General features: G+C 27.9%; 1 protein-coding gene across 5 annotated transcripts; it reads left to right on the top strand.

The window, feature by feature from the left end:
* Window positions 1–528: 528 nt before the first annotated feature.
* Window positions 529–10,598, top strand: LOC145188102 (tRNA-uridine aminocarboxypropyltransferase 2-like). Of its 5 annotated transcripts, XR_016455092.1 has the most exons (7): window positions 550–1,898; window positions 1,996–2,086; window positions 3,423–3,585; window positions 6,950–7,077; window positions 7,198–7,326; window positions 7,609–8,354; window positions 10,302–10,598. XR_016455092.1 is itself a non-coding variant. In XM_080064665.2 (6 exons), the coding sequence occupies exons 1-6, from the start codon at window positions 1,807–1,809 to the stop codon at window positions 7,762–7,764; spliced, it is 759 nt and encodes a 252-aa protein (XP_079920791.2). In that variant the 5' UTR covers window positions 550–1,806; the 3' UTR covers window positions 7,765–9,278. The 5 variants fall into 5 exon arrangements, 2 of the variants coding, with proteins under 2 accessions (XP_079920791.2, XP_079920792.2); XR_016455148.1 differs by lacking the exon at window positions 10,302–10,598 and having other exon boundaries at window positions 529–1,898; window positions 7,211–7,326; window positions 7,609–9,278; XM_080064665.2 differs by lacking the exon at window positions 10,302–10,598 and having other exon boundaries at window positions 7,609–9,278.
* Window positions 10,599–10,819: the final 221 nt, after the last annotated feature.

Raw genomic sequence — 10,819 nt, forward strand, 5'->3', positions numbered from 1 at the left:
TAAATTTAGACTTTAATTTAGATTAAAAAATTCTCCATTTTTACTAAATAAAAATCTCTCATTTTTTAGATTTCTTTGAAAATAATATTGAAACTTTTAACTACTTTTAATCATAAAATATAAAATATAAGTTTTATGAAAAAACTGTTTTTACTTTTTAAATAAATGATCATTCTAATTTAATATTATTTAAAAAAAGGTACTATATTTACAAAAAAGTTGTGAGAGGTTTAATGCCGTTTTTTTGTTGTTGTTTTGAGTCACTGTGCGTCTTTTCTGGCTGGCAAGACAAATTTGGTTGGCAAAAAAAATTCTTCACTGCGAAAGCGCGAGTTAGATATCTAGTTAATTTAATTCATCTGTCTCGTAAAGTTTCGTAATTCGTATTTATCCGGGACACAGTTTTTAAATTCCGAGACAAAAATTATGTCCCGATTTATAACTTTATTCCGGGAAAATCTTTTCCTTAGTCTCGTTATTTTTTTCCGGGAAATTTGTCGTCTCGTTACACTTTTCCCGGTTCATTTCGAGAAAACGATTCCGAGACGCAGACACCTACTAAACTTCATGTAGCTAATTTTAGTTTTTTCAAAACGTTCAGTTAACCGCGTTTTTCTCCTCATGATTTCTGTGCTTGAATCATTTTTTAATGATGTGACTTAAAGTCACAAATCATTTATCAAATATTAAACTCCTTGTTTTTACTAAAATTTGTTTTAAATCAATTAAATTGCTCGCTGTAAATTTTATCAACAGCTGCAATGCACACTAATAAGTTCTATTACATTTACTTTCTTAGTGAGCTTTCTACCTAAGTAGAAAGCAAAGTTTTTAGCATGTGATTTTAATCATTTATAGGAAAGATTTCATACTCCAATAAGTACCTTATATTGAGTATTGTAACAGGTCTATTTAGTAATACAGGTACACTATGTTTTTTGTATTTTCAAAATATTCCAAGATGCCTTGAATAATAACTTGCTCTTTTAGCTATCATCGTTGGTAAAAAATAAAGACTTATAACAGATATAGTGATCCTTTCCCTAAAAAATTTCATTTTTAAATCTTCTTTTTCCAGCTTACTGTCAAAGTGTAGGATCAGATCATTTCCAGACATCTCTCCCCGATATTTAGTTTTATTGGTGGTTCCTGAAATTAAAAAAGGAATATTTTTATTAAGATTTATTTTGTAACTTAAATGTTAAAAAATCAAATTTTATTTATATCTTTTATGAGATTGAATTTTCTTCTAAATATTTTCAAATCAATCTTTTCACTCCAAAGAGGGAAAAACATTTTGAGTTGAAAATATGCTAAATATCGTTAACAATAGCCATGAGGAACATTGTAGACAAGTTCTTATTCCGCATCTAATGCTAACAGGAGCATGTTTCTATCAAACTCTGTTAGAATAATAGGAGAACTGTGTTTCTGATTTTCTTTTATCACAGTAAAAGTATCAAGGATGAGGTTTCTTTTATGATGTTTCATTTTTGAATAATAAATAAAATTTTGATAATATTAAAAACAACTATCTAATTATTTGAAAAATCTATCTTTTGATATGAATCTTTGATAAAATGATATTTTTGCTGCTCATATTTTTCTGCATTTACATGTATGTATATATATGTATGTATGTATGTATGTATGTATGTATGTATGTATGTATGTATGTATGTATGTATGTATGTATGTATGTATGTATGTATGTATGTATGTATGTATGTATGTATGTACGTATGTATGTTCTACATATATAATAATATTATATCAAATAAGGTGATTTAATATATACATTTTCCAATGAATGACAGCCCAATTGAAGACTTTCCTTTTGAACATTTTGCTGAATTAGAAAAAACTGCTTCAAAAAGAACTCTTTGTAATAGATGTTGGTAGGCTACTTTTTACAATCCTTTTTTTAAATGCCTTGTGTGATTTTATTAATGTAAGGTAATAACTATAATTTCATCTACAAATTTTCTTTCATAGTCGTCCATTACGTGTATGCCTTTGTCCTGCTTTTCCTCATAATGCTTTTCCAATTTCTACTAATATTTATATTCTGCAACACCCTAGAGAGGTAACTACAAGATATTTTGTTATGATATACTTGTCTTTAACTGCTCACATGGAATTATGGTACTGTCTATTCTTCTAGAAAAGTTACTGATATTATGAAGAGTTTTCACTTTTAGAACTTTTGTATGGATTTGAAATTGTTGTTTTTCTTTAAATGTTTTAAAACTTAAAATTATGTTGTTTTTTATTATTTTTAGTTTAATCACAAGTTGTTTATATATACATACCATAGTGTTTTTAGAATAATTTGATCTTAAACTATATCTTTAGCTTTTAAGCCATCAACATTTATATACAGTGCTAGATTAATCATAAGAGAAATCAGACAGCTACCTCATGGTTCCCACCAAAAATGTTTCCAAAGAGCCTACTTTTAAATCTTTTGAATTTTTGCTGTTAAAAAGGTCTCCTTATGATAAGAAAACATAATAAACTCATGCTTCTGTACTTTACTTGTATGAAAAAAAAGAAAACTATGTTATAAGTTAGATAATTGTCCTGTGGGATGAAATCTGTTGTATAAAGAAGGGATTAACACAACAAGTACTAAGATCTGGTTCAGGGTGGCTGTTTAGGTGGTTGGTGGGCAGTTGTGCTCTCCCCAATTGTGTGGTCTGTTTGTTACACTGGAAGTAGTGGTATTACTTTATTGGGTATTGATAGACTTTCCTTTAAGAGTATTTTCTCTTAAATTGTTAAATTTCATGGAAATTAAGTAGTATTCAGCAATTGGGGTCTGTCAATAAGTGGATTTTATTTTAGGTATGATGATTGTACAGGACAGTAACGTTTTGAGTCATTAGAAAGTTAGGCAATGCAGTTACCTAATACAGGCAAACTTCATCATTCTCTAAAAAGGAGTTTTATCAGTAGATCTCTTATGGAGGGCTGTGTCATTTGTGTTGTTTCCCACATGTCTTTTCCTAGATTCACAAAAGACCATGGTCTTTTGTGATATATTTGACCTGGATGAGGCTTGCAATTCTTTGCATATGCTAAATTAGTTTAGTTGTCTAATTTCTGCAGCTGAGCAATCTTTTACAATAATGTAGCTTTCTTGAGTAGCATAGTTGGAAATAAATTTTGTTTAGTGTTGTTAAACCATCTTTACCAAGACAAAATTTATAGTAAAATATCTTAAATTATAAATCATACTAAGTAATATTACCATAGGAGCCTGGCAAAAGGCTATGAAAATAATACTGTCAAAAGCTCAAGGTCTTCATGCAATTCATATATTTATTGTGCGCTGTGTTTTAAATTTTTAAAAAATACTTTTATTTAAAAATCTTAAAGGCTGCAAATATTTTGTTAAAATGTGTACATTTTTGTTACAGCAAGATTTTCGTCAGTTGACTACAGTCCCTTTACTTCAAGAATGTATTCCAAAAGATAAATGCACTGTTTATAGAGGAAAGCGGTTTTCTCCACGTAAATTTCCTGAACTTCATGATATTCTCAACAAACCAAATACAATTTTGTTATTTCCCTCCAAAGATGGTATACATTTTAATAGTTATATTGAATTATGATAATGTTTATGGTTAATCATATATAAATGTAATGGTATTTTTTTATAGTAGCAAAAAACCTGCTTTATTATAAGAAACAATTTGGTTCTTAAGAAACATGAAGCAAGTGTTGGATAAAAATCTCAATATCTGGTTTTGACACAGAAGTGACAATAAATTGTTTTAGTGTAGATGCTGTTATGGCTATAAGGAAAGAATTAGTTTTAAAAATGAAATAAAATGGTTAAATACTGTCAAAGAGAAAATAAGCCTAAAATAATTATCTATATAATCAATATTTTCAGATAAAATATACTACAAATATTACAACTGAAGAAATTCAGATATAAGCAGTTTAAACAATGATTTTTAAAAAAGAAAATAGTTTGTTATTTTAATTAAGAGAAACAGCACAGTAGAAAATAATAGCTTTAATAATTGAAAAGTTTATATTTAACCTCTAAGTTGTGTGCATATATAAGTTGTGTGCATATATAAGAACCTCTAAGTTGTGTGCATATAATAGATATATTAAATTATTTAGAAAAGTAATTTTTAGCATGCTTGTTCAGATTTCACTAATATAGCTATCCTTCAATAAAATTATTCAATATTATCAATACAAATTTATTCAGCATCAAGAATCATTTGAGTTTTCCCTATATTCATGATCTCTGTGATTTTCCTCATTTATAACTTAGTTTCATAGGAAAACCCCTGATCCTTACTTTCCAGGACACAAAGTTTAAACTTTTACTTTTTTAAGAATGTAAATATAAATAATTCAAAAATTTTGGACTTATCTTATGTAGAACAAGATTTAATTTAATTCAGCCAAACTATTAATTTCTAATTAAGTATGACCTTAAAAAGAAATCTGTCATTTATTTTATCATTTAAAGATGTTCTAAGTTAAGTAATGAATAATCTAAATATCTATCAAGTCAATAAATTCTTGAGTTTTTTCTTTCATTGATTTTTTCAGCCACAGCATTATAAAAATCTTTATCAACAATTCTTCTCTTTACCTTTAATTTCAAAAAAAAAAATTCAAAAATCTTTTTGCTTTTCAAAATAAAAACATCCCTTTTGCCAAAAGCAGTAGCTCCAGCTTCAATTACTTCTAAACAGTGGATACTAAATCCTTGATGAGATCAAATTCTGATTCAGTAAGTATTAATTCACTGACAGACAGATCTTTGATAATAGAATCTAAAACATTTTTGATCTGAAGATATCTTGGAAGTATTTTAACTAAAGTGTTTAACCTTGCCTTTATTTCAAATATTGTTAATAATTGTTTTCCAAGCTCTTTTCAGACAATTCAGTTAATATATCATTTTTTGTTAGAAATTTTGTTAATTCAATTACATTATTGTTCTCCAAATCTTCTTGCCATTTCTTACTTTGGTCATTATCAGAATCTTATTCAACCTTATCATGACCTTCATTAGTTTTTTCTAGGCCATCTCAAATTCTTCTAAATGTTTTTTTGGGAAAAGAACATCAACAAGGTTGATGAACAACATTTAAAAGTTTTCTTCATTTTTTTATCACACTGGTACTATCTGTACCAGTGTGATAAAAAAATGAAGAAAACTTTTAAATGTTGTTCATGATGAAGAATATCGTGATCATTATTTAGATTAAAGTCTTTAAGCTTTTTAATAATCATTTCAAATCCTTTTTCTGTTGGCATGAAGCCATTGATTCTTAACATACCCAAAGACTGAACTTGTCCTCTTAAAAAATGGAAATTTAACAAACTTACAGACAATTTTTCTTTGATGTCCATTCAATTAAGGATAAAGGAAACTATTGTTTGCTTTTTCAACTTGTTAAAGTCTTCCATTAAATTGGATTTTACTTTTTTACAATATTCCAAGAGGATCTTTTTCATTTCATGTCAAATACATTGAATTTTTATGTTTTTTGTGTTACCCAACAGTTTTTTTGCTAGAGAAAAGTGAACAGTTTTCTCTAGCAAAAAAAGTTGGAGTAAGATTTGTTGCAATAAGTCTTGCAAGAACAACCTCGGTGGATCAATCTTGGTTCTAAGACAAGCCATAATTGACATCTGACCATTACTTTTCCCAACTAGCTCTTAAGTCCTTAATTCCCCAAGTTTTTCAATTTTAATATTTTCAACCTTCTCAAAATGAAAAATCATTGAGCTTATTACTGCTGATTGAAACATTGATGAACAATACTTGCACTTGATAATTGAACCAATTGAATGAATCAAAAAATGTTTCCAAGTCTCAAAAAACATTTAATGAAATTGAATTTTTTTGTTTACTTATTATTAGCATCAAGCTGGCCAAAACAGCCATAAATGCAAGTGTTGAAGCTGGGCAAAATGTCCCTACAAGCAAGAACAAAATGTAAATAAAAAACTAGTTAACTAAAAGTTAAAAGAAAATCATGCAAATGCATTGCATTTCCAAATGCAGTTATAGAAAATTAGGGTAAAAAAATATTTGAATTATTTAAACAACTAAAAAATTTATTAAATAGTTTCAAGTAAAAAAAGTTATTTGATTACTTAAATATTTATTTGATAACAGCCCTAGTTACCAGGTATTGTACATAATACAATTTTTATTAACAATGGTAATGTGCCTCACCCAGACAAATACGTTCTTTATAAATCCTATAAAATTTCTATAGACTTTTGGGATTCTATAAATCTAACTGCCACAATTCTTTTATTAATATAATTGCTTCTTTTTTTTTTTTCTTTTTTTTTTGTTTTGATGGTTTAAATATCATGTGAAAAATGTATTCAGCCAACTGTGAGTTCATGATTATTTTGTACTGAGTTTAAGATGAAAAAATTTAAAATGATCATGAAATTAATAACTATTCAATATTTTGCCTGCTGTCAATGTGGTGCAGAATTAATCAGTTTTGGGTTTACTTCAATCAGATATTTTTTCATTCAGTTTTGATGGCTAATTTTTGCAAATAATGCAAATAATTTACTTAAAGTACATCCTAATAAACATCAATAAAATAAAATAAAAAGCCATAAAACGTACATCCTAATAAACATCAATAAACATCAATAAACATCAATAAACATCAATAAACATCAATAAAGCCATAAAACATCTTTGTTAGACAATTGACTAGATATTGACACAGTCGATTACTGTTTATTTTTTCTAATTTGCTTATTTTTTTAAATATCATCTTGTAAATTTTTTAATTATACGAAGTATGAGTTTTGTATTCAATGTTATCTTCTCTTCTATCTTTTTAATTGTATAAAACAATGTGTAAACAATGCTTATATTGGCACCTAAGCTTGAAAACTAGTTCACTAATATTTGTTAAAATTTCATTTCCAGCAATTTTAATAGAAGACTATAAAGTTGAAAATGGATTGGGAGAAATTAATTTAATTGTTATTGATGGCACATGGAAAGAAGCGAAAGGAATCTACTTTAATTTTCCGAAACTGCATAGTCTGAAGAAAGTAAGATTTTGTATGTCATTAAAAAACAATGTTGAACTGATTAAGTCTTTTGACTTATCAATTAAAACTTAAATTTTATTGTAGTTGTATTTTTAGTTAATTTTTTTAATGTATTTTAAGGTAATGCTTTCAGGTAAATGGAAAAGTCAATTTGTAATTCGAACTCAACCCAACAATGATAGCGTTTCAACTTTAGAAGCTGTAGCCATTGCAATTGCACAATTTGAAAAGACACCTGAGTTGATCGAGGTAACATATTTGATTGAGGCTAGATACTTTACTTCGACTAACACAATTCATATTTCTATTCCTCTTGAATTAGTTAATTGTTTTTTGTTTTTTTTTTTATTTTAGTTTTTGTTTTTTTTATTTGAAAATACATTTTCTATAAGAATAATATTTATTGTAATATTTCATTATCTGTGTTTTTATTATTTGTTGTAATATTTATTGTAATATTTCATTATCTAAATTTTATCTAGCTTGATTAAGTTTTGAACTTTTTGCCTCACTTGGCTTTTATTCATTAAGGTTGCCCGAAAACCTTTGAAGTACATGTGCGATATTCAGCTTGAACATGGTGCACTTGTACATGAGAGTAAAGAAGAATTAGCGGCTCGAGGTATCAAGTACCGATGTTTTGACTCCAGCCATAAAAAGAAAATATCACAACCTGTTGCTAGTTAACTAAAGTTTTTCTTTTTTTTTTTTTTTTTTTTTCAACCACTCGATTTTTTGTACGAGATTATTGTACAAATGGTGGACAAATGGTGTATTGAAGCATATCATTAAGAGAAAACATTTTTATGGATTTAAGAAGTGGACAACTTTCCTGAAAAACTACTAAGCCTCCTATTAACGTTTTATCTTTCTAAGTTTCTTAGATTTGATCGTAAATTACACTGATAATTGATCACGATAAAAGTTGTTTAACTTTGTTGTTTCTTATGGTAAAAATGAACTTCAAAAATTTAAATAGAAAATCACGAGTATCACATAAAATAACACATGGATAACATAAAATAACGTTTCCCACGGCACCGATCAGTCAAGGCATATACAAAGATACAAAGATCGTTCAAGCGCTTCAATTCTCTTAGACACTCGTATACACCCGGTACAGTCATTTTGTGGGAATTATAACGAAATAACGAAAACATCGTATCAGGTACGGCAATTTTCATAAGGTACCCCTGTTTTACGGAAGTTCATTAAGTGGCTTCGGCGATTCATTAAGTGGCTTACGTATATTGATCCTAAAATTGCTCAGTTGTAAGGTTTGTACTTTTTTACAGATATAAGTGGAGTTTTTATAATTTGCTTCCTATAAGAAATAAAATTTATTTGTGTATTTGTCAATATTAAAAAGCGTTTGATAATTAAATCAAGAGTGATATCAAGAGTCAGTTGACTCCTGGCTTCAAAATAAAATAGCATCATTAACACCCAATCTTATTGCTAGTACATCCACAACAGAAGTAAGAAGATTTTCAAATGCACAGAAAAAATATTTCAATTCTATTTCTACAAAATTTATCAATGAATTTTTATGGCGTTTAAAACGACCAATTCTTATGGCGTTCCAACCGACCAGTTTTTATAGAGTTTCAAAGTCCTAAACTTTTAAGTTTAGCAAAGATCATAGTTTGTTGACGAATCGAAAGTAAAGGAATCGGACTTTGTTTTAGTAGGCACTTAAGTCTCTCTACTATCATACTCTAAAACTAGTCACTGGATGGTTCTCGGCTAGTCCAAAACTTAGTATTATCTTGGACTCGTCTCTTTCTGTTGTTAGAGACGTGTAGTGTTGCAAATCTCGCGTTCAGGATTTTATCAAAAAAATGTTAAATGATACAAAAAAAGAAATAAAGCTTACATAGTAAAAGAAAACAATCATTTATTGTCCCTGATCTTTGTCTTTTTTACAGATCAGTTATTTTATTCGGCCTTCAGAAAAATTACGAACAAAACTTGTTGGTAATATTTTTATACTTGTTTGTACTATTCTCATTGGTTCAAATGGTTTAAAATCCAGCCAATTCAATTATTGGCTTCTTTATAAATTGTTCTCTGTCACTCCATATATCAATATAGTAACCCTATTAAAACCTAGAATTATTTCTTGGAATATTATGTTTTGTATTAAATTTTTGATATATAGCGTTTAAGAAGAATGTTAAAAGGTTAATTTCGAGTGTTAAGTTGTTTTTTTTGTTTTTTTTTTTGCAGAAAGATTACTTAAGTATATCTCATTGTTAGTAAATAATAAATTCAAGATATTTAAGCTTTCATATTTAATTATATAAAATAGCTCACTAAATAATTCATATTAAAGTCATACATCGTTACTATTCCTATTATTATCGCAATTACGATGAGTATCATTGTGCATAAACTTTTGGTTGCCATTATTGAAGATTTTAATAAATGCGATGTGAAATACTTTCGATATCTATATCGTAATTAATCGTAAATCTGAAGGATATCCACTAAATAATAAATGAGTTAAAATTTCGTAATAAATTTGCGTCTACTTTGAAGTTTAATAATCAGAGATTAAAGTCAATCTGTGAAAAAAAAGTGAAACTGCGTCCTTTACAAATAAAATCAGTGTATCAAACTTAAATATTATTTCAATGTACACCACCACTTCAACCTGAGATCTATGCGGAATCATCACTCCCATCAGCATGAGATTCTCATTGAACGTATCTTACATGCTCTTATAATTCTTCATATCTTAGCTTTTATTTCTTATATCATGTTGCATTTTGTTGATACCGGAAGCTAAAATGAGTCATTAAAAAGCGGCAGCTTCAAAGTAGAATTTGCAAGGCCTGCGTTTGAACACAGAAGTGTATTTCTAATGCTTAAAAAATTGTTTCATGAGAGGAAGTTTTTTGTGCTTGAAGTTCGAATAGATTTGTTTTTGTTATATTTGTTTTAAGTAAACTTTTTTCCTCCTCAAAAGTTGCTTATTCAAATAAATATCCGCATATCTCTCTTTCGGGAACTATCCTCTCGATAATGAAAATTGAATCTTTTATGAATAAAATTAAAGATTATGGCTCTGACAATTTAATCTTCTGGCAATTTCAATTTTGTCAAATATTTTTTAGTGACTTTCTCACTCCGGTTGGGTATGAGAAAGTCACTAAAAAATTTTGTTTTGTTTTTCTCAATTGTATTAAACTTAAATTTTACAATTTATTTTTTACTTTCAGGCAATGGGGCTGTTAACTTTTGGATTGACATTAGTACTTCTGCAAAACTACCATTTATTCCAAAAGTAATTGCTTCAATACATGTTTTGCAATTCGTTTGCCATGCTTTTTGTGTGAGTCATACGCCACGATAATAGATGCATCATCTTTGGAACGTATTACTCTTGCATATTTTACTCTTATGCCGCTGATTGATAACATATAATAAATAGTTTGTTGCTTTATGCTACATCATTTCATTTGTTAAACTTACTTGTAATATTTTATACTTATGTTATGTCATACTTATGTTGTTAAGATTTCTTATTTTCTATAAATTAAAGAACAGTCCAGATATCTTAACAAAGGTTCTAGCACTCACAATGTAAATACGCAAAAAATTGAAATATTTTATACCGCGAAAAGACCACTAATACACATTCTCTAATATTTTAATAAGTTTTAGAAAGACACGCATTCAATCTGCTCCACGGTAAAAGAAATTAACAATATAAAGTCCAATCCAGTGACGGATTACT

Source organism: Hydra viridissima, unplaced genomic scaffold (assembly GCF_058129835.1).
Source record: "Hydra viridissima isolate aposymbiotic clone 2 unplaced genomic scaffold, HvirCarnegie_v1 scaffold_1, whole genome shotgun sequence".
Lineage (NCBI taxonomy): Eukaryota > Metazoa > Cnidaria > Hydrozoa > Anthoathecata > Hydridae > Hydra > Hydra viridissima.

Excerpts from the sequence above, each read along its gene's own strand:
- LOC145188102 (XM_080064665.2), top strand. The coding sequence starts at position 1,807 with ATGAATGACAGCCCAATTGAAGACTTTCCTTTTGAACATTTTGCTGAA. Across the intron at positions 3,586-6,949 it reads GTTATTTCCCTCCAAAGATG|CAATTTTAATAGAAGACTAT; the intron begins GTATACATTTTA and ends TTTCATTTCCAG. Across the intron at positions 7,327-7,608 it reads AGACACCTGAGTTGATCGAG|GTTGCCCGAAAACCTTTGAA; the intron begins GTAACATATTTG and ends TTATTCATTAAG.